The 27,617-nt window shown below is 47.9% G+C and overlaps 1 protein-coding gene across 3 annotated transcripts in view; it reads left to right on the top strand.

Moving 5' to 3' along the window:
- bahd1 (bromo adjacent homology domain containing 1) overlaps positions 1-27,617 on the top strand; it is a 77,454-nt gene that overhangs the window by 23,788 nt on the left and 26,049 nt on the right. For all 3 annotated transcript variants that reach the window (XM_067991231.1, XM_067991230.1, XM_067991232.1), the window contains 2 exons: positions 11,827-13,433; positions 23,923-24,314. In XM_067991231.1, the coding sequence (XP_067847332.1) occupies positions 11,840-13,433; positions 23,923-24,314 (1,986 nt within the window). In that variant the 5' untranslated portion in view covers positions 11,827-11,839. The remainder of the gene's footprint in view (positions 1-11,826; positions 13,434-23,922; positions 24,315-27,617) is intronic.

Genomic DNA, 27,617 nt, shown 5'->3' with positions numbered 1-27,617 from the left:
ACTGGATTAGCATACCTAGATTTTAATTTAGTCATTGTCTAATTTGACTAATTGGTTTTCTGACTGCCTCAGTTTTGGATAAGTAATGAACAGCTGGGTTTGTCTGCCATAGAACTGCATGGAGTTGCTGTTCAACTATAGATTTCCAAGGAGGGTAAGGATTGTGTACTTTCACAAATCTTTGAAGGTGGCAGGACAAGTTGAGAAGGCTGTTAAAAAGGCATATGGGATCCTTGGCTTTACTAATTTAGGCATAGAGTACAAAAGCAAGGAAGTTATACTAAACCCTTATGAAACAGCCCCAGCTGGAGTCTCATGGTCAGTTCTGGGCACCATACTTTAGGAAGGATGTCAAGGCCTTGGAGAAGGTTCAGAAGAGATTTACTGGAATGGTACCAGGGATGAGAGCCATTAGTAATGTGGAGAGATTGGAGAAGTTGGGGTTGTTCTCCTTTAGGGCAGAGAAGGTTAAGGAGAGATTTACTAGAGGTGTTCAAAATCACGAAGGATTTTGATAGAGTAAATAAGGAGAAACTGTTTCCAGTGGCAGAAGAGTCTGTGACCAGAGGGGACAGATTTAAGATAATTGGCCAAAGAACTGAGAGGTGATTTTTTTTTTTAACGCAGCGAGTTGTTATGATCTGGAATGAATTGCCTGAAAGGGTGATGGAAGCAGATTCATTAGTAACTATCAAAAGGGAATTGGATAAATACTTGAAGGGGAAAAAAATTACAGGGCTATTGGGAAAGAGCAGGGAGGAGTGAGACTAATTGGGTAGCTCTTTCAAAGAGCCAGCACAGGCATGATGGGCCAAATGGCCAGTTTCTGTGCTGTATCGTTCTATATTTCTATATGATACACGCTATATTCAGCAGTGTAAGAGTTAACTAATCGAGTTACTATGTAACGGTACAGCATTATCCATTGAATCAGCAGAGTATGGGCTACTTGCTGTGGAAGTCTGCTCTTGCTGTTTGTTCAGGATAAAGCTTACTCCCTGTGTAACTGTAGAGTTTCTTTATTCAATAGAATAAGGTGTTGATGTTGTTATGGGTTGACAAGTTATAAATATAAGATAGTCACTAATAAATCCAATAAGGAATTCAGGAGAAACTTCTTTATCCAGAGTGGTGAGAATGTGGAATTTGCTACCACAAGGAGTAGTTGAGGTGATTAGCTTACATGCATTTAAGGGGAAGCTAGATAAGCACATGAGGGAGTAAGGAATAGAAGGATATGTTGATAGGGTGGGAGGAGGCTCGTGTGGAGCATAAACACCGGCACAGACCAGTTGTTCCAAAGGCCTGTTTCTGTTGTAAATTCTATGTAATTCCCAAGTCAAACATAAAATGGTTAGATAGAGTGAAGCTCCCTCTCCTCTGCCTCGACAATCTACCTCAGCCCCTACCTGTGAACTCACTGGCACTGCCAAAACCTTGGTTGTAGGCTGGGATGAGGCGGGGGAGGGGAAGAGATGTTGAGGCTGTTCATACCCCCCCCCCCCCCCGGCTCCCTGAAATCTCCATGATTCGTTTGTTAATTGGACCATTCCTTTTGATAGAAGGTGCCTCAGATCACTCAATAGAAACACAAAAACAATGGATGTTCTTCCAGAGCTGGTCATTTCTGCAATTTGACCGGATAATTGGGCTTGTGCTTCTAAATGTTCACCAGGATATTGTGGTGAGCAGTAGTAAAAGTATCGATAGACTAGTGATACATAACCGGGGCTGTAAATTCAATGTGAGTTGGTTAGTTTTCAGTCCGCTTGCTTTATAAAATGTTGTACAGGTGCCAAGGATGCTCATGTGTTTAGTGGGTTGGAACAGTGTCCTTTTAGCTCTTGGCTTTTGGTGGTTTGAATCTATGCCAGACTGTGGTTAACGAGCCTGGACAGTGGGCATAGAGACGGTGTCCTGGAATTTTACATTCATTTGCCAATTTAAAGGATTGTTGAAATTTGTAGTGCGCTAGTAGGGGAGAGCATGTAAAGATAAATTTACCAACCTTCTTCCCCCAACTTGCTCCAGGTGGGAGGGGCTACATTCGAAGGAAGCACTGGCCAAAGGGCTACAACACTGCAATGCTGATTCTCTGACTTCCGCTCCCTTGGAGCATGGCATTGCCTGTGAAGCACTTTGGGGTGACCTGAGGTCGTGAAAGGCACTATATAAATGCATCTTTCTCCTATTTTTGTCATCTTATTGCCCTGGTGGTTTTAAGAAGTAGGGTTTCTCCATAGTTTTTCTGCATGCCATTCAGAAAGGAATTGGATATATACTTGAAAAGGAAAAATTTGCAGGGCTGGGGGAAAACAGTGGGGGGAGAGTGGAAAGAGATTGAATAGCTCTTAGAAAGAGCCAGCACAGGCACGATGGGACAAATGGCCTCCTTCTGTGCTGTATGATTCTCAGTTTTTATTTGCTATCGGAAGAAGCTACTGGGCTCCAATACCCAGACAAGCAGCAGCAGCCGCCCCAGGACATGGTGGCTGGCGGGAGACGAGGGCCGGGCACTTCTGGGGAATCTACAAAGTAAAGAAAGACTTCGTTTAAACAGCGCCTTTCACAACCTCAGGACGTCCCAAATCACTGAACAACCAAAGGAGTACTCTTGAAGTGTAGTCATTGCTGTAATGTAGGAATAGTGGCAGCCAATTTGTGCACGCAAGCTCCCACAAACAACAATGAGATAAATGACCAGACAATCTGCTTTAGTGATGTTGGCTGAGGGATAAATCTCAGCCAGGAGAACTCCCTTGTTCTTCAAAATAGTGCATTTGGATCTTTTACGTCCACCTGAGAGGGCAGACAGGGCCTCTGTTTAATGTCTCATTAGAAAGACGTCGCCTCCCTCAGTACTGCACTGGGACCGTCAGCCTAGATTTTGTGCTCAAGTCTCTGGAGTGGGACTTGAACCCACAACATTCTGACTGAGGCGAGAGTATTAATTACGTCTCTACATCCTTTGGAGAAATGTTACACTCCAGGCATTATTTTACCAACCTTATCAGTCAGGTTGGAGAGTACCAATGTTTTTATGTGGACACTTTGTTGGGTTCTGAAACTGAAACAGTAAAATTCCAAAATTCTGCAGCTGTGAAAATCGTCCAAGTGAGATCAGTGCTATGCCAGGATTTGCAGTCTCCTCTACGCAGTTGTCAGCTACCTCTGACTTGGAACGAAGCTTGCAGCAAATCTGATACATATTTACAAATTACTGGTTAGGCCTCAGTTGGAGTATTGTATCCAATTCTGGGCACCACACTTAAGGAAGGATGTCAAGGCCCTGGAGAGGGTGCAGCGGAGATTTAATAGAATAGTACCAGGGATGAGGGACTTCAGTTATGTAGAGAGGCTGGGATTGTTCACAGAGCAGAGAAGGCTAAGGGGTGATTTAATAGAGGTGCTCAAAATTATGAGGGGGTTTTGATAGACTAGATGGGGAGAAACTGTTTCCACTGGCAGAAGGGTCAGTAACCAGAGGGCACAGATTTAAGATAATTGGCAAAAGAACCAGAGGGGAGATGAGGATTTTTTTTTTTAAGTAGCAAGTTGTGATAATCTGGAATGCACTGCCTGAAAGGGTGGTGGAAGCAGATTTAATAGTAACTTTCAAAAGGGAATTGGATAAATACTTAAAGGAAAAATTTGCAGGGCTATGGGGAAAGAGCAGGGGGAGTGGGACTGATTGGGAAACTCTCACAAGGAGCCGGCACAGGCACGATGGGCTGAATGACCTCCTTCTGTGCAATACGATTCTATGATCTCGCTGAGGGGTACGATGTCAGTATGGAAGTTGGGGGGTGGGGGGGGGGGATAGTTTTGAGCAGTAATAAGTTGGTGTTAACTCAAAATTCTGTAAATTAGTTAAGAAAATTCCACTTGCGTTGCTCTGCTTACATCAGAAGCCTCAGGGAAGCCCCGACCACATGGTTATCGTCATTCATTTATTAATTCTCCGGCCCATGTCCGGTTACTGCTGATCCTGGTTTGGAGCACTTCTGCTGCCTCAGTACAGACCTTCTCAGATATTCATAAGATGGCAAAAGACCTTCATGTAAAAGAAATCACTACCCAAATACAGCTGGGAGGACAAGACACACACCACACTGGACTTCCAGATAGTACCGACAGTTCACTGTAGCAGATACTGAATGAGGGGGGAAAGAGACCACACTGTGCAGAGATGACAAGTCACTGTGTCAACACACTGAGGGAATGGTAGTGTAGTGGTTATGTTACTGGACTAGTAATCCAAAGGCCTGGTCTAATAATCCAGAGAATGAGTGTTCAAATCCCACCATGGCAGGTTGACATTGATTTAGTTTTTTTAGAAAAAAGCTGGTATCAGTGCTGTCGGATTGTTGTTAAAAACTCAACTGTTTCACTAATGCCCTTTAGGGAAGCAAACCTGTCGTCCTTGCCCGGTCTGGCCTGTATGTGACTCCAGTCACACATCGTGGTTGACTCTTAACTTAGTTGTAGCTAAACTGCTACCAGCGGTTCAAGAAGGCGGCCCACCACTTCAGGGCACCTAGGGATAGGCAATAAATGCCAGCCTTGGCAGTGACGCCCACACCTTAGGAATGAATAAAAAAAAGCAAGCTGGCTTTTTTGAAAATGTATATTAGCAGGACAGAAAAGGATGTTATTCGAATGGGTTTTCAGACCTAAACCAGATCATTTAGGTTTTTCACAAGGTCTATATTTGGGGGGGGGGGGACGCGGTGTGTGAAATGTTGGCTAAAGCTGTGGGATTGTTGCTAAGGGAGTGCTTTCCAGGAGCATGCCTTATCCTTACCCCTCTGCCACTTCTGTGCTGTCAGACTGCTTGAGCCGCAATTTCCTCCTGTTACACGTTGGAAAGACCGACGCCATTGTCTTTGGCCCCCACCACAAGCTCTGTGCCCACGCCACCGATTCCATCCTTCTCCCTAACCACGGTCTCTGGTTGAACCAGACTCTGCAACCTTGACGTTCCATTGGACCCCGATCCGAGCATCTGGCCCCATATTGTCTCCATTACAAAGCCCACCTACTTCCATCTCAGTAATATCTCCCGACTCTGCCCCTGCCTCAGTTCATCTTCCGCTGAAACAGTCATCCATGCCTTTGTCATCTCCGGACTAGACTATTCCAATGCTCTCCTGGCCGGCCTCCCATCCTCCTCGCTACGTAAACTTCAGCTCATCCATAACTCTGCTACCAGTGTGCCATCCTGCACCAAGTCGAGTTCACCCATCAGTCCTGTCCTTGCCGACCTACGTTGGGTCCCGGTATGTCAACACCTCCAGTTTAAAATTTTCATCGCCATTTAAATCCCTTCATGGCCTTGTCCCTCCTTATCTCTATCTCTAACCTCTTCCAGCCCTACAACCTCCCCCTTCCCCGGAACTCTCCATTCCTCTGACCGTAGCCTTTAGTGCATCTCCCCTCCGTTTGCTCCACCGTTGGCGGCCATGCCTTCAGCCACCTAGGCTCTATTCTCTGGAATTTCTTTTCTTAAACCCCTCCACCTCTCTCTATGCCTCATCTGTAAAGACCCTCCGTAAAAACCTACTACTTCAACCAAGTTTTTGGTTGTTTGGCATGGCGATAATTTTTGTCTGTGAAGTGCCTTGGGAGGTTTTACCACATTAAAGGCGTTGTATAAATGCTGGTTGTTGTAGTAAGTTAGCCAAAATTGAGGTGCTTTTCCTCCAAGTTGACACATTCAATGGAAAAGATGTTAATTCCCACTAATCTGTGACCTGCTTGCTGCTTGTGTACTGTCCTGATTGGTGGGTGCTGGAATGTGTGGGCCAGGGCAGGGCTGACGGGACTGTGATGCATCACCTCCTACGTGAGCCAGACTTTGAATAGAATGATGACTGAAGCCAGTGTGCTCAGAATGTTAATCCATGTTGTGTGAAAGTATGGCCTCAGCCGTGGCTCAGTGGGTGGCACTCTCACTTCTGGGTCAGAAGGTTGTGGGTTTGAGTCCCACTTCAGAGATTTGAGCACAAAATCTAGGCTGACACTCCAGTGCAGTACTGAGGGAGTGCTGCACTGTCAGTGGTGCCGTCTTTTGCGGATGAGATGTTAAACTATGTCTGCCCTCTCAGGTGGACGTAAAAGATCCCACGGCGCTATTTTGAAGAAGAGATAGGGAGTTCTCCCCGGTCTCCTGGCCGATAATTATCCCTCGATCAACACCTAAAACCAATAATTTGGTAATTTATTGCTGTTTGTGGGACCTTGCTGCGTGCAAATTGGTTGCCGCCTTTCCTACATTACAACAGTGACTACACTTCAAAAGTACTTCATTGGTTGTAGAGGGTTTTGGGACGCCCTGAGGTCTTGAAAGGTGCTATATAAACGCAAATTATTTTTTTTTAATGTAGAGTCTTGTGCAGTTACCTGTGATAAATAGGAACCCCGTCCATATGTTAACACAACCTGGAATGCCCATGAAAATCGCCAATCAGCACCACTACTGACCGAGCCGGCCGAGTCCTGAAGGACATAGCTGCCAGACTGGGCCTGGGCCTGTGGCAGGTGGTGACCGAACCAATACGAGGGAAAAACTTACTTGACCTCGTCCTCACCAATCTATATCTATCTGTCGTAAATGCATTTGTCCATGACAATATTGGTAGGAGTGACCACCGCACAGTCCTCGTGGAGACAAAGTCCCGTCTTCGCACTGAGGACACCATCCAACATGTGTGGCACTATCATCGTGCAAAATGGGATAGATTCAGAACAGATCAAGCAGCTCAAAACTGGGCATCTGTGAGGCGCTGTGGGCCATCAGCAGCAGCAGAATTGTATTCCTGCACAATCTGTGACCTCATGGCCTGGCATATTCCTCACACTACCATTACCAACAAGCCAGGGGATCAACCCTGGTTCAATGAGGAGTGTAGAAGAGCATGCCAGGAGCAGCACCAGGCGTACCTAAAAATGAGGTGCCAACCTGGTGAAGCTACAACTCAGGACAACATGCATGCTAAACAGTGGAAGCAACATGCTATAGACAGAGCTAAGCGATTCCACAACCAACGGATCAGATCAAAGCTCTGCAGTCCTGCCACATCCAGTCGTTAATGGTGGTGGACAATTAAACAACTAACGGGAGGAGGAGGCTCTGCAAACATCCCCTTCCTCAATGATTGCAGAGTCCAGCACGTGAATGCAAAAGACAAGGCTGAAGCACTTGTAACCATCTTCAGCCAGAAGTGTCGAGTGGATGATCCATCTCGGCCTCCTCCCGATATCCCCACCATCACAGAAGCCAGTCTTCAGCCACTTTGATTCACTCCACGTGATATCAAGAAACGGCTGAGTGCACTGGATACAGCAAAGGCTATGGGTCCTGACAACATCCCAGCTGTAGTGCTGAAGACTTGTGCTCCAGAACTAGCTGCGCCTCTAGCCAAGCTGTTCCAGTACAGCTACAACACTGGCATCTACCCGACAATGTGGAAAATTGCCCAGGTATGTCCTGTCCACAAAAAGCAGGACAAATCCAATCCGGCCAATTACCATCAGTCTACTCTCTATCATCAGCAAAGTGATGGAAGGTGTCGTCGACCGTGCCATCAAGCGGCACTTACTCACCAATAACCTGCTCACCAATGCTCAGTTTGGGTTCCGCCAGGACCACTCTGCTCCAGACCTCATTACATCCTTTGTCCAAACATGGACAAAAGAGCTGAATTCCAGAGGTGAGGTGAGAGTGACTGCCCTTGACATCAAGGCAGCATTTGACCGAGTGTAGCACCAAGGAGCCCGAGTAAAATTGAAGTCATTGGGAATCGGGGAAAACTCTCCAGTGGTTGGAGTCATACCTAGCACAAAGGGAGATGGTAGTGGTTGTTGGAGGCCAATCATCTCAGCCGCAGGGCGTTGCTGCAGGAGTTCCTCAGGGCAGTGTCCTAGGCCCAACAATCTTCAGCTGCTTCATCAATGACCTTCCCTCCATCATAAGGTCAGAAATGGGGATGTTCACTGATGATTGCACAGTGTTCAGTTCCATTCGCAACCCCTCAAATAATGAAGCAGTCCGTGCCCGCATGCAGCAAGACCTGGACAACATAAGTGGGCTCACAAGTGGCAAGTAACATTCGTGCCAGGCAATGACCATCTCCAAGACTCTAACTACCTCCCCTTGACATTCAGCGGCATTACCATTGCCGAATCTTCCACCATCAACATCCTGGGGGTCACCATTGACCAGAAACTTAACTGGACCAGCCACATAAATACTGCGGCTACAAGAGGAGGTCAGAGGCTGGGTATTCTGCGGCGAGTGACTCACCTCCTGACTCCCCAAAATCTTTCCACCATCTACAAGGCACAAGTCAGGAGTGTGATGGAATACTCTCCACTTGCTTGGATGAGTGCAGCTCCAACAACACTCAAGAAGCTCGACACCATCCAGGACAAAGCAGCCCACTTGATTGGTACCCCATCCACCATCCTAAACATTCACTCCCTTCACCACTGGCGCACTGTGGCTGCAGTGTGTACCATCCACAGGATGCACTGCAGCAACTCGCCAAGGCTTCTTCGACAGCACCTCCCAAACCCGCGACCTCTACCGCCTCGAAGGACAAGGGCAGCAGGCACATGGGAACAACACCACCTGCACGTTCCCTTCCAAGTCTCTCACCATCCCGACTTGGAAATATATCGCCGTTCCTTCATCGTCATTGGGTCAAAATCCTGGAACTCCCTTCCTAACAGCGCTGTGGGAGAACCGTCACCACACGGACTGCAGCGGTTCAAGAAGGTGGCTCACCACCACCTTCTCAAGGGCAATTAGGGATGGGCAATAAATGCTGGCCTCGCCAGCGACGCCCACATCCCATGAACAAATATTTTTTTAATCAATTGGACTCCATTATCTTCCTTGCCCGCCCCCCCCCCCCCCCCCAACCAACAAATCAAAATATATATCTACGTTTTGCTGAGCTCTGCCAGCAACATCTTGCAGCCTGGTAATCGGGAGATGGGTAATTACTGAATTCTGCAATGCCACAGCGAGACCGTGAAGTGGTTGCTGGCACGATGACCGCCCATGTCCTCAAGGGGGCATGGTTTTCAATTTCTGCCATCAAAAATGAAATGTTTTGCATTAGGAACAGTAGGAGGCCGTTCAGCCCCTTGAGCCTGTTCCGCCGTTCAATTAGATCATAGCTAATCTGCACCTTAACTCCAGATGCTGATAGGATCTTAACTGGTTCTGTAACCCTTCCCTATTAAAAATCTATTAATCTTGGTTTTGGATTTTTCAATTGACTTTCCCCCCCCCCCCCCCCCCCAACTGCCTCAACAGCATTTTGGGGGAGAGAGTTCCAGATTTCCACTACCCTTTGTGTGAAGAAGTGCTTCCTGACATCACCCCTGAACGGCCTAGCTCTGATTTTAAAGTTATGCCCCCTTGTTCTGGACTCTCCCACCAGAGGAAATAGTTTGTCTCTATCTACCCTGACACATCCTTTAATCATCTTAAACACCTCAATTAGATTACCCCTCATCAACATGCAGAACTCACGAAGTCCCAGGTTGCTTTAATCTCAACGCGATGGGAAACCATTAAGTGAACCTCTCAGCTGGAAATATGCTGAGAATCGGAAAGTCGTCGGTCTGGGAAAGTGGGGAGGGATCGTGGGGTTGGAGGATGGAGGGGAGGGGTGGGGAGGGCGTTGGAGGGAGGGAGGGGTGGGGAAACCAGTCAGTTGCCGTTTTTGTGAAACTGTTCCCCCCCCCCCCCCCCCCCCCCCCAGCAATCGACCTCGAGCCAGTTTGGGGAAAAATATTGCGCTCTCCGGGCATTGCTGTCGCTCACTTGTTCTGCAAGGAATGTCCAAAGCTTTGCTGCATTTTACCAGAACATTCCCAGGATAAAATTCTTTTGAGGTAGGCACCATCTATATTACCGACGCAAGCTATTCTGTGGGGGATTGGTGGCGACGTCTCTCGCTCACTCCATGATTTTAAATAAATCCTGTGAGGCTGTGGTTTAACACCGTGTAATGCCCTTTGCTCAGGAGGAGGAAATGTGCAGTCGGTCTTCGGTGCCTTAATACTTTAGCAGGAGCTTTCCATTCAACACTGCTATAGTATAGATGCATTTTAAGGGGAAGCTAGATAAGCACATGAGGGAGAAAGGAACAGAAGATAATGCTGATAAGGTTAAATGAAGAGGAGTAGGTGGAGCACAAACCAGTTGAGCCGAATGGCCTATTGCTGTGTTGTAAACTCTGTAATTCTACTCCCGCGCTCTCTCTCCTCAGAATTGTTTAATTTTGTTTTCTAGCATTCATTTGTATGTTTCGAATCTTAAAAAGGGAGGCTTGTTGAACTGTCACAAGTCCATTGCAGGCCTAACTGCTCGGTAGTGTATTGGTTATGTTACTCGAAAGCTTGTGAATTTCAAATAAAATTGCTGGACTATAACTTGGTGTTGTAAAATTGTTTACAATTGTCAACCCCAGTCCATCACCGGCATCTCCACATCATGTTACTGAATTAGTGATCCAGAGGCCTAATACAATAATCCAGAGAACGTGAGTTCAAATCCCACCACAGCAGTTGAATTCATTTTCTTAAAAAAAAATCTGGAAATAAAAAGCAGATATCAGTTTAAAAAGTGACCATGAAACTGTCGGATTTTCGTTTTTAAAAAAAAAACAACCACCAACTGGTGCAATGATGTGCTTTGGGGAAGGAAACCAGCTTGACCTGTATGTGACTCCAGTCCCACACTGACATGGTTGACTATTAATTGCCCTCTAAAGTGGCCTAGCAAGCAATTCAATTATATCAAACAGTTACAACATGCTACCCAGAGATGGACAACAAATTCTACCCACATCCTGAGAATTTTTTTAAAAACTGAGTAATCCTGTTTTTGATTTGAGTTGGTGTCTGAGAGGGGCAGGGGAGGAGTGTAGAAATATTTCCAATCTAACATGAGTTCTTCATTGCTCACGTATGCTAGTTAAATTTGGGAACATCACCGATGTCAGACAAAGCAGTGGTGGTACTCGTGCAGTCAGCTGCTCCTGACAGCTTCAATGAGGTGTGAGCTTAATTCTGTCTGTGGCTGTCCCGTTGCTCAGAGCCACCTGACAAGATCCTCATGCAGTCTGATTATGGCGAGGGTGAACTCAGCTCTTCAGGCCAGGCCAGGGAGGCGATCGTGATTGCCTCATCTTCTCATGATCCAAGGTACAGTGACCATGCTGTGCAACAAATATCATTTGAGGGCCATGCTCTGCTCCAGCTGGGCTTAGAGTGTGCCAGTCAGTGCTGTGTTTTAAAAAGAATAACGGGCACTGTTGTGAAGTGGTTGCTCTGAAATGCTGGTCTCTGCAAATGACTTTTGCTGTGCATATTATTTGAACATATTCTTCAAAAGATGAACGATAAAAGATAAAGATTACATGGTATCTCTCCCAGGCCCTGACCAAGGGCAGACCCGAGGGAGCCATTGAGACATTTACAGGGGTTCCTAGGCATACGGGGGAGGGGGGGAGCGCGCGGGCACGGTTTGGGGGAGGGGGGGGCGCGCGGGGACACGGTTTGGGGGAGGGGGGGCGCGCGGGGGCACGGTTTGGGGGAGGGGGGGCGCGCGGGGGCACGGTTTGGGGGAGGGGGGCACGCGGGGGCACGGTTTGGGGGAGGGGGGGGGCGCGCGGGGGCACGGTTTGGGGGAGGGGTTGACACAAACCTGTACTCTATTTTGCCTTGATTACATTGGGGGCGGGTGACACTTGACAAATGTGAGTCCGTCGAATGATTGAAGCTTCCTTTCTGCTCTTGTTTTTTCAGGGGCAATTATGAAATGTCCTGCCTCTTGATGTCGTATGACATGAACTGCACTGATTGTAACGTGACCAGGTTAAGCAGCACGACCATGGGGAAAATGATGCTGGGACACAACGGGCTTGGAGACAGCAGGGACTACGAAGAGCGGATGGCCGATGCCAAGAGCAAACAGGATTATCTTACCAAGCACCGCAAGACTTACCCGCTCCGGAAACGCATTCACACGCAGGCTGGCGACTTCCCGTCTCCCGGGGTTGCCAAGGAGCTCAAAGGGACGCCAGTCGATACAGCGAGCCCCACACAAGCTGTCGCGGAGCAATGGGGCTACAAGGGCAGCCAGGCCCGGCTTCGAAGGGAGGCGCCCGAGGCGGAGAGAAGCGAAGACACTGGCAAAGAGAACGCCAAGATGGCGGCCGCGGCACCGCCACGCGGCGCCGAGCCCCGCCCACGAAGGCTGGCCAGCCTGAACGCGGAGGCGGTCAACAACCTGCTGCTGGAGCGTGAGGACTGCCCGCTGTCCAGCCGGCGGTACCGGAGAGGTCCTGGCTGCGACGCAGTGTGCGCTGAGAGTCGGCCGGCGGGCAGGGCTGAGCACTCAGCCAAAAGGAGGACCAGCAGCTCGGGCGGTTCGTCGGACGGCGAGGTTTTTGCCCAGGCGGACAGCGACCCTGCGCCGGCGGAGCGGGGCTGGGAGAGCAGGTCGGCCGAGCTGCCGGTCAAGAAGCGCATGGCCAGCCTCAACGCTGCCGCCTTCCTCAAGCTCAGCAACGCCAGGGATGGCTCAGCCGGGCGGCGGGGCCGGACAGACGGCGAGGGCAAACCAGGCAAGGCGCCTGGCAGGACGCGGCTGCCCTGCCCGCACCCACTGGCTGGACGGCGCTGCCCGAGAGCCAAGAGGAGGGGCCCGAGGAGCGACAACGGGGCCGAGCTTCGCCCGGGGGGCGGTGAAGGGCGGCGGCGGCAGGAGGAGTCCGCCAACTCGGACCAGCGTGCCAGCAGGCCGCCCGTTAAGGCGGACCTTCCCTGCCCATATGCGGACAAGACCAATGGGTATCTCCACCGGCTATCGATGTTCATGGGAGGCCAAGCCATGATTCAGCCGAAGTATCAGGCCATGGAGGAGAGCACCCCTTCAAGTGCTGAGTTTACACAACCGATGGCTCCATTCCAGTCACACTCGACGTTGACTTTGCTAGACAACTTTGTGTCCGGTCCGGACCCCTACGAGTTTCTGCCTCCTGAAGTCTGCCTCGCTTCCCCTGTGGATGGTCTCTACCTACACTACGATCGAAGCGACCTCCTGCCCATTGGATGCAGTTCTCCATGCGGCTGTCCCATGTGCTCGTCTGCTTTCTCCTGCTGTACTCCGCCCGACGATGAAGGGAGTCTCCTCATTTCGCAGAGCGCCGTGCCCTCAGGTATCCCCTTCCCACATGCCCCGTGCCGGGGCTCCCTTTGCTACGTGGGAGATACAGCGACTGTGCAGTGCATGGGTGTGACTGGCTACGACCTTTGCAGAATGTTCCATCCGTCGCTCAACAGGGATGTAGTCGGGAGGACTTTACCCTCGAACCGGACAAACTGTTGCCACGAACTGGGGCCGACAACCGGTAAGTGAGGACCTAGGCAAGATGAGCGTTTATTAGACGAGGGCATTTAAATGCCCAGGTTACACCAATACTAGTGGTCATAAATATAAAATATCACTAATGAACCCAATAAGGAATTCAGGAGAAACTCCTTCACCCAGAGAGTCGAACTTGCTACCATATGGAGTAGTTGAGGTGAATTAGCAAAGATGCCTTTTAAGAAGCCAGGTAAACACATGAGGACGAAAGGTATAGAAGGATATACTGACAGGGTGAGATGAGGTCAGGATGGAGGAGGCTTGTGTGGAGCATAAACACCAGCATGGACCAGTTGGGCCAAATGGCCTGTGTGTGCTGTCGATTCTATTTAACCTTCCGATGCCAGCAGTCACCTGCATTCAGCAACGGTGAGAGTGTAACTGGAGGGCTGTGTCCTGCTGGATTCCTGGGAATCACAAGCGAATCCGGGATAGGCTCCGAATCTTTGGCGTGCAACAGCCTGGTGGGAGGTGGGGAATGGCCAACTTGGGGGAGGGGGGGGGTACAAGGAAACCCTGATAGGTGTGGGAGTGGATCGTCACTTCTGTGTGCGCAGTGCCCTGCACCTTTACGTCTTTGTACGTCATTGCGCCAGGCTGTCCTGTGGGCAGAAGAAAATAACTTAACTACACATACAAAAGTGAATCTCTTGACCGTACAGAGGAGGTTCGTTGCAGTCACAGGCTGAAGAAAATGGCTGAGGGATGTTGGCTGCTGTTAAAGCAAGAAAGACTTACATTTCTATAGCGCCTTTTACGACCGTGGGACGTCCTAAATGCTTTACAACCAATGAAACACTTTTGAAGTGTGGTCATTGTTGTAATGTAGGAAATGCAGCAGCTAATTTGCGCATAGCAAGGTCTCACAAATGTGGTAATCTTTTTGTTTAGTCGTGTTAGTTGAGGGATAAATATTGGCCAGGACACCGGGGAGAACTCCGCTGCTGTCTTTCGAAACCATGCCATGGGATTAACATCTCATCCAAAAGATGGCACCTCCAACGGTGCAGCACTCCTTCAGTACTGCACTGGGAATGTCAGCCTGGATTATGTGCTCAAGTTTCTGGAGTGGGACTTGAACCCATAACCTTCTGACTCAGAGGCGAGACTGCTACCGCTGAGCCACGGCTGACAGTGACATCAGTATTTGATTGTACCTCAGATCTTCTGTAAAGCTAGCGCAGTGCCTGATTTTTGAATGCAATCAGTGTCCTGTCTGTAACTCGGCTGCTGCGTTTTATCTACTTTGTGCAACCTTTTTAAATTGTCCCCTCCTTTTCTGAAGGTGCGGACTTGTGCTGGGCTGGACGGGAGGTAGGGAGTGGGGAATCCTTCCCTTGTGGCCGTCCATCATGTGTGAGCCTGGACAGCAGGGGAGACGGGCTCTGCAATCATGGATGGAATCGCCGCTGAACTCTTGCTCTGTCCTCACTTGACACACATACTGACTCCAGCAGGGTAGTGACTGGGAGCAGTTTCCCAGCTGAGGTCAGGATAGGCCATGAATGGAGCCTGAGCCTTGCCCAGTCTGTACGCCATTTGATACATTTACGGCCAAGCCATGGGGGGAGGGTGTGATGGTTTCAAAGCTCGCCTTCTACTAGAATGTGGTAGCTCGTGGTCATAGGACCCCTGTGTATGGTTGGGCACTTCATACATTCCTTTTCATAGTCAACGTCATCCGAAGACGTGACGTCAGGTTCTACGTGCACTCCGTCGACACCCAACTCTACCTCACCACCACCTCTCTCAATCTCTTCTACCTCTGTGTTTGCAGACTGCTTGTCTGACATCCAGTCTGGATGAGCCTCAATTTCCTCCAGTTAATCGTTGGGAAGACCACAGCAATTGTCTTTGCACCCCTCCCCTCACACACACAAATTCCATACCCGTGCCACCGATTTCCATGCCCAATCCTGCCCACTGTCTCTGGCTGAACGAGATTGTTCACATTCTCTGAGTCCTATTTCACTCCAAGCTGAGCTTCCGACCGCATACCCTCTACAGCACAATGACCGCCTACTTCCACCTTCCATCTTCATCCCTCCTTCAGTCCATCTGCTACTCATCCATGCTTTTGTCACCTGCAGACATGACTATTCCAGTGCTTTCCTGGTCAGCCTCCCTCCTTACACCCTCTGTAAACTTGAGCTCATCCAAAGCTCTGCTGTCCATATCCTAACTCTCACCAAGTCTCGTGCTCCAATTTAAAATTCTCATCCTCGTGTTCAAATCCCTCCATGATCTAGCCCGTCTCTATCCCTGTAATCTCCTCCAGCCTTACAGCCCTCAAAAGAAATCTGTGTCTGCTGCCTTGCCTCTAAGCTCTGGAATTCCCTCCCTACACACACTCTCACTTTTTTCTCTCTCCCCTTTTTTAAGACCCTCCTTAAAACCTACATCTTTGACCAAGCTTTTGGTCACCTGTCCTAATATCTTCTCCTTTAGCTCGATGTCAGTTCTTTCTCTGACCATGCATCTGTGAAGCGCCTTGGGACGTTTCCCTATGTTAAAGGTGCTATACAAGTGCAAGCTGCTGTCAGCTTCCAGAGTTTGGGAATTGCTGAGAAAAATGATTTTGAATCCCCCTTGAGATTCTGTACTGAGATGTTTGTTTCAATGCCTGAGGATGGCATGCAACTCTGCAGGAACTAGATATAATGGGCAAACGAGCCACAGGAGCTCTTGAGTGTACTGCCCATGTGTGTTGTATACAGCTGCACACATTGTTGTTGCCAACTCCATCTAGTTTGGATGTTGCTGCCGCATCAGCAGCCTGTTTGTGGGCAGTAAAGCATGAGGTCATCTCTGTAGCAGTAGCTAGTTTTAGTCACATTGCTAAAGAATGAGAAGTGAGTTCTGCAGCTTGCTGCCGTGACCCCAGTGCTCTCCTGTTGACAAAGCGACCGCCAGTAGGTACAGTTAGCACAGGGTTGGAGGGGTGTCCCCTTGGGGTCTCGGGCCTTCGACAGTTGAGATGACCTGTGGGGTGGGTGTGCTGCTCGTGCTCGGTCTGTCTCCACACCCATTGCACAACCCTTTGAATTACTCGCTTTTAAGAGGCTGACCCAAAGATGTTAACTGTTGTACAGTTTTATTTTAGGCTGGGACATGCTGGAGAGAGGAAAAAGAAAGAACTTGCATTTATATAGCGCCTTTCATGGCCTCAGGGTGTCCCAAAGCACTTCGCAACCAATGAAGTACTGTTGAAATGTAGTTACTGTTGTGTAGGAAGCGCGGCAGCTAATTTGTGCACAGCAAGCGCTCTCAAACAGCAGTGTGATAATGACCAGATCATCTGTTTCAGTAATGTTGGCTGAAGGATCAGTATTAGGCCAGGACACAGGGAGAACTCCCCGGCTGCTCTTCAAAATAGTGCCATGGGATCTTTTACGTCCACCTGAGAGGGCAGATGGGGCCTCAGTTTAACATCTTATCCAAAAGACGGCACCTCCGACAGTGCAGCACTCCCTCATAACTGCTCTGGAGTGTCAGCCTGGATTATGTGCTCAAGTTTCTGGAGTGGAACTTGGACCCACACCCAGTGCACTGTAAGCAATTATAGCGTCCCACCTCTTTTTTCCCCCCCCCCCCCCAGCTGAGATCAGCTAACTCTCTACTGTCCTGGCTGTGCCACCTAGAACAAAAGAATGGGCTTGTGCTGCAAGAGGAGACTGCCCAGCTGTGCGATAGCGGGGCTGGGAAATTAATAGGGAAAGCTGCTATAGATTCCCAGGGGCAGAGTAATGACATTGATTTGAAACTGTTGGGGGCTAATTAGATCAGGGGCGGAGCATCTGTGCAAAGGACAGCACTGCACAGTCTTTATCATTTAAACTTAGTGGCATCTCTAATTTATGTGCGTATAACACAAAGAATTAAAAAGTTCGTGGAGCCAGAGGCTTTGTCCTATGTGGAGTGTGACCATTAATGTGTGGGTGTGAAAAGTCCCTTCATTGCTAAGGAATATTAGGAGCAGGAGGACGCCTTTCGGCCCCTCAAGCCTGTTCTGCCATTCAGTTATATCGTGGTTGATCTGCATCTTATCTCCATTTACCGGCTTTTGCTCCATATCCCTTGATACCCTTCCCTAAAAAAAAATCTAATCAATCTCAGTTTTGAAAGCTCCAATTGACTCCCACATCACAGCCTTTTTGGGGCGAGCGTTCCAGATTTCGACTGCCCTTTGTGTGAGGAAAAAGTACTTCCTCATTTCCCTCCTGAATGGCCTAGGTCTAATTTTAATATCATGTCCCTTCATTCTTGATTTCCCCCACCAGAGGAAATAGTTTCTCTGTATCGAATCCTTTTAACATTTTAAATACCTCAATTAGATCACCCCTCAATTTCCTATACTCAAGGCAGTACAAGCCTAGTCTATGCAACCTGCCCTCGTAATTTAACCCTTGGTATCTGGTGCCGTCTTCCAGCTTTCACACACTGGCTGAGTAAAGGATATCGATCTCTCCGATTCCAGCAAAGGACAGCCAAATACGTTTTGACTTGAAATGTTAAATCTCCACGAGTTAGAGGAGGGGAGATCGGAGGGTAGAAAATGTCTGGACTGGAGAAAGGGGTCTGAGTGAATGTTTGAGATAGCGTTGGTCTTTTGGTTGGCATTATGGAGCCAGAGATCCTGACAAAATGTTCGAGTAAGATACAGGTAAAGGACCATGAGATGAACATAACGGGTTTCAGAAGGGGGCTATACCTGGGAGAGTAAAATGAGTGTTTAGATAAGGATTGTGCCAGCGAGTTAAGTGTTTACTATTTAAAAATACCATATTGAAACCCTGGCCAAATGGTTGAACAGGGAATTAAAAGTTCATGGGTTAAACAAACATGTTTAAAGGGAACCTTGCCATCATGATCCCTATTTTTTTTTAAAGTTGTTTAACTAGTGAGTGCTACTGACCTTTCTGAATTACTATCTTGAATAAATTACAGAGCAAGCTGCATTAACATCAGTAGCGATAGTCAGTAACACAGGGTGCTGGGGGAGGGGTTACTGAGTGACAGTGTGAAGGAGCTGGATTAACATCAGTAGAGATACAGTCAGTAACACAGGGTGCTGGGGGAGAGGGGTTACTGAGTGACAGTGTGAGGGAGAGGGATTAACATCAGTAGAGATACAGTCAGTAACACAGGGTGCTGGGGGAGGGGTTACTGAGTGACAGTGTGAGGGAGCTGGATTAACATCAGTGGAGATACAGTCAGTAACACAGGGTGCTGGGGGAGGGGTTACTGAGTGACAGTGTGAGGGAGCTGGATTAACATCAGTGGAGATACAGTCAGTAACACAGGGTGCTGGGGGAGGGGTTACTGGGTGACAGTGTGAGGGAGCTGGATTAACATCAGTAGAGATACATTCAGTAACACAGGGTGCTGGGGGGAGGGGTTATTGAGTGACAGTGTGAGGGAGCTGGATTAACATCAGTAGAGATACAGTCAGTAACACAGGGTGCTGGGGGAGGGGTTACTGAGTGACAGTGTGAGGGAGCTGGATTAACATCAGTAGAGATACAGTCAGTAACACAGGGTGCTGGGGGAGGGGTTACTGAGTGACAGTGTGAGGGAGCTGGATTAACATCAGTAGAGATACAGTCAGTAACACAGGGTGCTGGGGGAGGGGTTACTGAGTGACAGTGTGAGGGAGCTGGATTAACATCAGTAGAGATACAGTCAGTAACACAGGGTGCTGGGGGAGGGGTTACTGAGTGACAGTGTGAGGGAGCTGGATTAACATCAGTAGAGATACAGTCAGTAACACAGGGTGCTGGGGGAGGGGTTACTGAGTGACAGTGTGAGGGAGCTGGATTAACATCAGTAGAGATACAGTCAGTAACACAGGGTGCTGGGGGAGGGGTTACTGAGTGACAGTGTGAGGGAGAGGGATTAACATCAGTGGAGATACAGTCAGTAACAGGGTTCTGGGGGGAGGGGTTACTGAGTGATAGTGTGAGGGAGCTGGATTAATATCCAACATTATTGAACCTTTGGGTTAATGGTCATCTGTACTGGTCATTTTCTGCATGCTTTAGGTTCAGGTCTGCTACAGAACGGTCTCGTCCCACCCCAAGAATGTCATCAGTAGAAAAATAGTGAAATAGGTGGTACAAAAGCACACTAAGAGCAGTTTCTAGAGGGGTTCCTGATCTACTGAAGGAGGTGCAGGAAAAATGCACACACAAGTAGAAGACAAACTGTTGCAGGTGAGAGGAGTAAACAGCATCATATGTTGCATCAAGTAGAATAATGAGGAACAAAAAGGCTCTTGTGAGGATTATTGTGGAACAGTGGCTCGAGAGAGAGTTAGGGTTAAACTTGAAATGATCTGTTTGAACTGGCAGTGGTAGCCTGCCCTCAGTGTTTGATCTGGTACTTGAGCACTCGGGTGAACTCTACAGAAATGGGGTTAATAAATTTGATCAAGGTGCAGTGCATAGAATTACACAAACAGGCCATTCGGCCCAACTGGTCTATACTGGTGTTTATGCCCCACATGAGCCTCTTCCCACTCCTTTTTCATCTCACCCTATCAACATATTCTATTCCTTTCCCCCTCATGTACTTATCCACCTTCCCCTTAAAGGCTTCTATGCTATTCACCTCAACTGCTCCTTGTGGTAGTGAGTTCCACATTCTAACCACGCTGGGTTTTAAAAAAAAGTTCCTCCTCAATTGCTTATTGGACTATCTTATATTGATGACCCCTAGCTTAGGACCCTATCCACAGGTGGAAACATTTTATCCACGTCTACCCTATCAAACCCCTTTTGTAATTTTAAAGACCTCTATTAGGTGTCCCCACCCCTGCAACCCTTCTCTTTTCCACGAAAAAAAGCCCCAGAGTTGTACACTGTACTCCCAAGTATGGTCTAACCAAGGTTCCATATAAATTTAACATAACTTCTGTGCTTTTGAATTTTATCCCTCTAGAAATGAACCCCAGTGCTTTGTTTGCATTTTTTATGTAGCACAGCATGCTGGCTTAACTAAATGTATCCAATTATCCTTAAGGTATTGGAAGGGGAATTGAGAGTTGCTCAGACTGACATTTGACCTAGTTCCCTGGGATCGGAGGGGTGGCGGGAGGGATAATATAAAGCTGTTTTTGTGCTGGTACTTGTTTACACCAGATGCTGGGAGACTTGCAGACACAAGCTTGGTTCTCATATTTATGCTGAATTCTGTTTTCCCTACTCCAGTGGCACAATTGTGCTCATGAATTTTGGTGGTTTAGTGAGCTGGACTGATTTGTTCAAATGCCAGGAGTTGGATTGTGACTGCCAAACTTTGAGAATCAGACTTGAACGAGTTCTAGCAAACACATTCTTGGTGTCAGCCATGGCTCAGTTGGTAACCCTTTTGCCTGTGAGTCAGACGGTCATGGGTTCAAGCCCCGCTCCAGAGACTTGAGCACAAAATCCAGACGCACATTCCCTCTAGTGCTGCACTGTCAGAGGTGCCCTCTTTCAGATGAGACGTTGAACCGAGGCCCCTTCAGCCCCCTCAGGTGGACACACAAGATCCCATGGCACTATTTCAAAGAGGAGCAAGGGAGTTCTCCCTGGTGTCCTGGCCAATATCTATCCCTGAACCAACATTACTAAATACAGATTATTTGGTCATTACCTTATTGCTGTATGTGGGACCTTGCTGTGCACAAATTGGCTGCCCCTTTTCCTACATTGCAACGGTGACAGCACTTCAAAATCAGTCATTGGCTGTAAAGCGCTTTGGGATGCGCGGAGGTCGTCAAAAGGTGCTGTAGAAATGCAAGTCTTCGCATTCTAGTGTATAGGCATTTGGGATCCTGGGAGCCAGCTGCTAGTGTTAATGCTGTTAAACACATTCTGGTGGGACGCTCGACTACCCACCTTGGGTCTGCTGCTGGGCTTGGGAAAAATGCATGGAAAGAAAGTTCATTCTAACGGCTTTCACATCCTCCTGACGTACTGAGTCGCATCGCCATCACTGAATCACTTCAGGAGTACCGAAGGCAGCTCACTGATGCTGCTCGCCCCACATCTGACCTAGATAGTTGCAGTTTAAAAGTGGCTCCAGAGACTTGGACAATTAGCAGGAAACAACTTGCATTTATATTGCACCTTTTAATGTAGTAAAATGTCCCAAGGATCTTCACAGGAGTGTAATCAGTCAGAAATTTGATACTGAGCCTCATGAGATATTAGGACAGGTGACCAAAAGCTTGGTCAAAGAGGTAGGTTTTAAGGAGTGTCTTAAAGGAGGAGAGAGGGGTTTAGGGAGGGAATTCCAGAGCTTAAGACCTAGACACACTCAAGCATATTAATACTACTTCCTCGGCTTCAACTATGCTGGCCAGGTTTTTAATAATCGAGAAGAGCTGACGAATCAGTGGATGTACTGCCGCTGTCTGTTTTGAACATTGTTGCGACACCTTGCTGTATTTTGCACCAGCGGTAATTAAAGTACAACCTGTATGCATCGTTAGATAGGACAGTCTTTCGGATGATCGTGTTAGCTGAATGAAATCAGCTCTCTGCACTCAGTCACTTTGCTCTACTCTCCTGAAGTTGGTTTGGTGCTCAAGGTGATGTGGAAATGGGCCCAAACTCTCAAAGAAATGATTCAGTATTAACTCCTGGGATTCTGGCCTGCACTTGGCCGGGTCCCTCACTTAAGACTTGGGGCAAAGATGACCTTTCATTGCATCAGTGGTGAAGTGACCAGTTGAATTGTCTTACCATTATAACTTGAATATTAATGAATGGAAATCATTCAAGTTGAGTAACTGGCCAGAAAGCCCAGTTGGGGATCATTATTTATAGTTACTGACAGCCTTGATGGTGCCTCAAAAAGCACCTTTGCATTGGTGCTTCAGCACTGGAGATCTACGAGTTCTCTTGCTGTACCTGTGTGTCACTGTTCCCTGTTGAAAAGTCCCATGTTTCCTGAACAATTGCTCTCTGGCTCGTGGAAAGTTGGGTTTGGTCATAGTGGGAGGTACAGAGTTTGACTCTGCTGTGACATGCCCTTTGTGCTGGAGTTTGCTGTCCACAGTGCCAACAGCGCATTACCGCTTTGGCACACTGGTTTGGGCACTGGCCCTTCACCCCTGGGTCTTGGGTTCAGATCCAGCCCAGACTGATGATATGAAAGACTCCTCTGTCTGAGCTGAGGTTGGGTGCGAAGCCTTCGTGCAACTCGTTGAGACAGTCTCGATCCAGTTTGGCGTGGGCACAAAACGATCCTAATTAACTGTCACTTCGATTGGATGGCCAATGCAAGAAATGGAAAAATTGTCTCGTCGGTCTCTCGAGGTGCAATGTTGGAGCAGAGTTGAGGGAGCTTCTCTCTGCATCCAGCCATGCCACATCTGGGAGTGCTTGATGGCTGATATTGAGTGCCTGAATTGAAAAATGTCCCAATTCCTAGCATTGAATATCCCCCATCTTACCTTGTAAAAAAAAATTAAAGATTTTTTGCTGTCTTTTAAAGCAGAGATGGTGCAATCAGAATAGGTGTGTAACAGTGTTATAGATTCATAGAAAGGTTACAGCATGGAAGGAGGCCATTAGGCCCATCGAGTCCATGCTCTCTATGCAAGAGCAATCCAGCTAGTCCCACTCCCCCGCCCTATCCCTGTAGCCCTGCAAATTTTTTCCTTTCAAGTACTTATCCAGTTCCCTTTTGAAGGCCATGATTGAATCTGCCTCCACCACCTCCTCAGGCAGTGCATTCCAGATCCTAACCACACTGTGTAGTAAAAGATTTTTCCTCATGTCACCTTTTGGTTCTTTTGCCAATCACCTTAAATCTATGCCCTCTAGTTCTTGACCCTTCCGCCAATGGGAACGGTTTCTCTTTATCTACTGTCTAGACCCTTCACAGTGTTCTAATGGGTGTGCAACATATTGTGCTATAACTAGGATTTAGCATGACATCTGAGCCCTATAATGAAGGTGGATGTAGAACAGATCAAGTTATAAGGGCGGGGTGTTCATCTGTTGAATTTTATAATGGCAGGGTGTAACAGTGATACAACAGTCTTGGGATGAGGGTAGGTATGTAACAGTGTTATAACTGAGTTTTACTTTTAAGAGTAGTGTGTAATGTTCCTTCGCTCCACCATTGGCAGCTGTGCCTTCAGCTGCCTAGGCCCTAAGCTCTGGAATTCCCTCCCTAAACCCCTCTACCTCGCTCTCCTTTTAAGTCGCTCCTTAGAACCAAGCTCTTGGTCACCTGTCCTAATATCTCCTTATGTGGCTCGGTGTCAAATTTTGTTTGATAATCGCGCCTGTGAAACTTCTTGGGTTGTTTCACTACATTAAAGGTGCTATATAACTGTGAGTTGTCGTATTATAGTGAGGGTGGGTATGGAACATCCCTTTAACTGGAAGTCTTAGTTTGCTGCTGTTGTTTTTGAGTTGAAGTGAAGCTGGTTAGCAGAGTGTTGGTGGTTAATCTGTTTCATATTTTCTTTCTAGACGGGTACAAGTCCTTGGAGCCGCTCAATGTAACCATCCCAGTCGCAGGTCATCCGGTATCACCAGCAAATCCTCTCTTAGGCTGCCCTGTCCCCACAGCCCCTCCTGCTGCTGAGCCAGTCCCCCACCTGCAAGGCCCCGGTTCGGACACGCCAGCAGCCTCTCAGCCCCACACCTTGTCCATGCTGAAACTTAGCCGGGAGTGCCCTCAGAGCTCGAAACCTCCCAGCAGCTCCAAGTCCAACCTCCGCAACCCGGCCTGTTCACATGGCCAGCAGAGTAAAGCGGGCACAGGGCACGTGGAGAGCAAGCAACAGAGAATCAGCAGGAGACGAGCCACGAATGGCTGGCTCACTGTAGGGGAGCCCTACGAGAAACCTGTCTACGTTGTGGTGAGTAAATTTTGAAGAGGCTTTTTCTGATTGAGACACTTGGGAATTCCTGTTCAAAAAGGGATGATCATCGAGGCTTGAAAGTCAAATACAGCTCCTTACCCCCTCCACCTTACAATAACCATTTGTGGTATTAAGAAGAAACACTTCCGTTTATACAGGGCATTCCACGACCTCAGGCCGTCCCAAAGTGCTTTACAGCCAATTGTGCTTTTTTTTTTTGAAGTGTAGTTACTGTTGTAATGTAGGAAACGCAGCAGCCAATTTGCGCACAGCAAGGTCCCACAAACAGCAATATGATAATGACCAGATTAGTGATGTTGGTTGAGGGATAAATATTGGCCAGGACACCGGGGAGAACTCACCTGCTCTGCTTCCATATAGTGCCGTGGGATCATTTATATCCACTTGAGAGGGCAGACAGGGCCTCAGTTTTCATCTGAAAGACAGCACCTCCGACTGGACTGGGAGCGACAGCCTGGAATTTGTGCTCAAGTCTCCGGAGTGGGACTTGAACCTACGACCTTCTGACACCGAGGCGAGAGTGCTACGTCAGTCTGGTGCATCCACCACCGGACTTTACCAATCCTAAGTTAATTCTTGTGCTACATTGCTAGAAGTAATTTTGTGCCGCTATCTGTTGAAGATAGGGTCAGGCTCAGATCTGCTGCCTCCCTGTCACTGGATCTCCTACCCATGCTCTCACTATTTAACCTCGTGCACTAAGAAAGGCCAGCTTGGTGAGATGCAGGTGTGCAAGAGGCTCCCACAGATACATACTGTCGCCTTCAAGTGGAAGAATGGTACCGGGGCTGAAGGGTTAAATTATGAGGAGAGGTTGCATAGACTAGGCTTGTATTCCCTTGAGTGTAGATTGAAGGGTGATATAATTGAGGTGCTTAAGATGATTAATGGATTTGATAGGGTAGATAGAGAGAAACTATTTCCCCTGGTGGGAGAATGCAGAACAAGGGGGCATAACCTTAAAATTAGCACTGGCTGCTCAGGAGTGATGTCAGGAAGCACTTCACACAAAGGGTAGTGGAAATCTGGAACTCTCCCAAAATGCTGTTGAAGCTGGGGATCAATTGAAAATTTCAAAAATGAGATTGATAGATTTTTGCTCGGCAAGGGTATTAAGGGTTACAGAACTAAGGCAGGTAGGTGGAGTTAAAATGTAGATCAGCCATGTGCTAATTGAATGGCGGATCAGGCTCGAATGGGCTGAATGGCCTCCTACATTCCGACAAGTTATTTTGATTGCGCCACAGACCACAAGTGACGAATGTGCAGAACCACACTGCCTTTCTATTGGCCCGTCCAGCAGAGAGCTGGACACGAGTTGCAGCACTTGTCTTTACCTTCTATAGGCGAGTCGGGTTCTGCTCAGCTCCAGCGTTCCATGGCTAACCACACATTGCACCAAATGTGACACTTTGTGGCCTTCTTGCCTGTCAGTCGACCTATCAGCATGCCGGTTGACCACGTGAAAAGATAAGCAGTGATGATGAGTGAACTGTGCCTAATTAAAACTCAGTCGAGGCAGAGTGTGGACCGGGTCTGTGTTCTCCTCACGACTGAATGCCCTTCATCCAAAACGTTTCAGCAGCACTCCTGTTCCACGAGTGAACGATTGGGATAATCGTACAATCGCAGCGTGGTACTGCCAGTTCAGCAGACCTTGCTACACAGCTCAGTGGAATACAGGATGATCGCTCAGTTAATCACTCGGTTAATCACTCAGTTCAGCCCAGTGGTGTTACATAGAATGTACAGCCCACTCAGCCCAACTGGTTCATACTGATGTTTAGGTTCCACATCAGCCTATCAGCCTCCTCCCATCCTATTTCATCTAACTCAATCAGCGTATCCTTCTATTCCTTTCTCCCTCATATACTTATCTAGCTTCCCCTTAAATGCATCTGCGCTATGCGCCTAAACTACTCCACGTGGTAGCAAGTTCCACATTCTAACCACCCTCTGGGTAAAGAAGTTTCTCCTGAATTTCCTATTGGATTTATTAGAATCATAGAAAGTTACAGCAGAGAAGGAGGCCATTCGGCCCATCGTGTCCATGCCGGCCAAAAAAGAGCTATCCAATATAATCCCACTTCCCAGCACTTGGTCCGTAGCACTTCAAGTACCTTTTTAAATGAGTTGAGGATTTCTGCCTCTACCACCCTCTCAGGCAGTGAGTTCCAGACCCCCACCACCCTCTGGGTGAAAAATATTCTCCTCAGCTCCCCTTTAATACTTCTACCAATTACTTTAAATCTATGCCCATGATCACTGACCCCTCTGCTAAGGGAAATAGATCCTTCCTATCCACTCTATCTAGTCCCATCATAATTTTATACACCTCAATTAAATCACCCCTCAGCCTCCTTTGATCCAAAGAAAACAACCTCAGTCTATCCAATCTTTCCTCGTAGCTAAAATTCTCCAGTCCTGGCAACATCCTCATAAATCTCCTCTGTACCCTTTCTAGTGCAATCACATCTTCCCTGTAATGTGGTGACCAGAACTCTACGCAGTACTCAAGCTGTGGCCTAACCAATGTTTTATACAGATCTAATATAACCTCCCCGTTCCTATATTCTATGCCTCGGCTAATAAAGGAAAGTATCATGACTTTTTAACCACCCTTTATCTACCTGTCCTGCTACCTTCAGGGATCTGTGGACATGCACTCCAAGGTCCCTCTGTTCCTCTACACCTCTCAGTATCCTCCCATTTATTGTGTATTCCCTTGCCTTGTTTTCCCTCCCCAAATGCATTACCTCACACTTCTCTGGATTGAATTCCATTTGCCACTTTTCTGCCCACCTGACCAGTCCACTGATTTATCTTCCTGCAGTCTACAGCTTTCCTCCTCATTATCAACCACACGGCCAATTTTTGTATCATCTACAAACTTCTTGATCAAGCCCCCCACATTCAAGTCCAGATCATTAATATATACCACAAAAGCAAGGGACCTCGTACTGAGCCCTGCGGAACCTCACTGGAAACAGCCTTCCAGTCACAAAAACACCTGTCGACCATTACCCTTTTGCTTCCTGCCGCTGAACCAATTTTGGATCCAACTTGCCACTTTCCCTTGGATCCCATGGGCTTTTACTTTTTTGACCAATCTTCCATGTGGGACCTTGTCAAAAGCCTTGCTAAAATCCACGTAGACTACATCAAACGCGTTACCCTCATCGACCCTCCTTGTTACCTCCTCAAAAAATTCAATCAAGTTAGTCAGACACGACCTTTCCTTAACAAATCCAAGCTGACTGTCCTTGATTAACCCATGCC

This window comes from Heptranchias perlo, chromosome 10 (assembly GCF_035084215.1).
Source record: "Heptranchias perlo isolate sHepPer1 chromosome 10, sHepPer1.hap1, whole genome shotgun sequence".
Classification (NCBI taxonomy): Eukaryota; Metazoa; Chordata; class Chondrichthyes; order Hexanchiformes; family Hexanchidae; genus Heptranchias; species Heptranchias perlo.
Note: the sequence above shows the minus strand (reverse complement) of the source record. Positions and strands in the feature narration are given on the sequence as shown.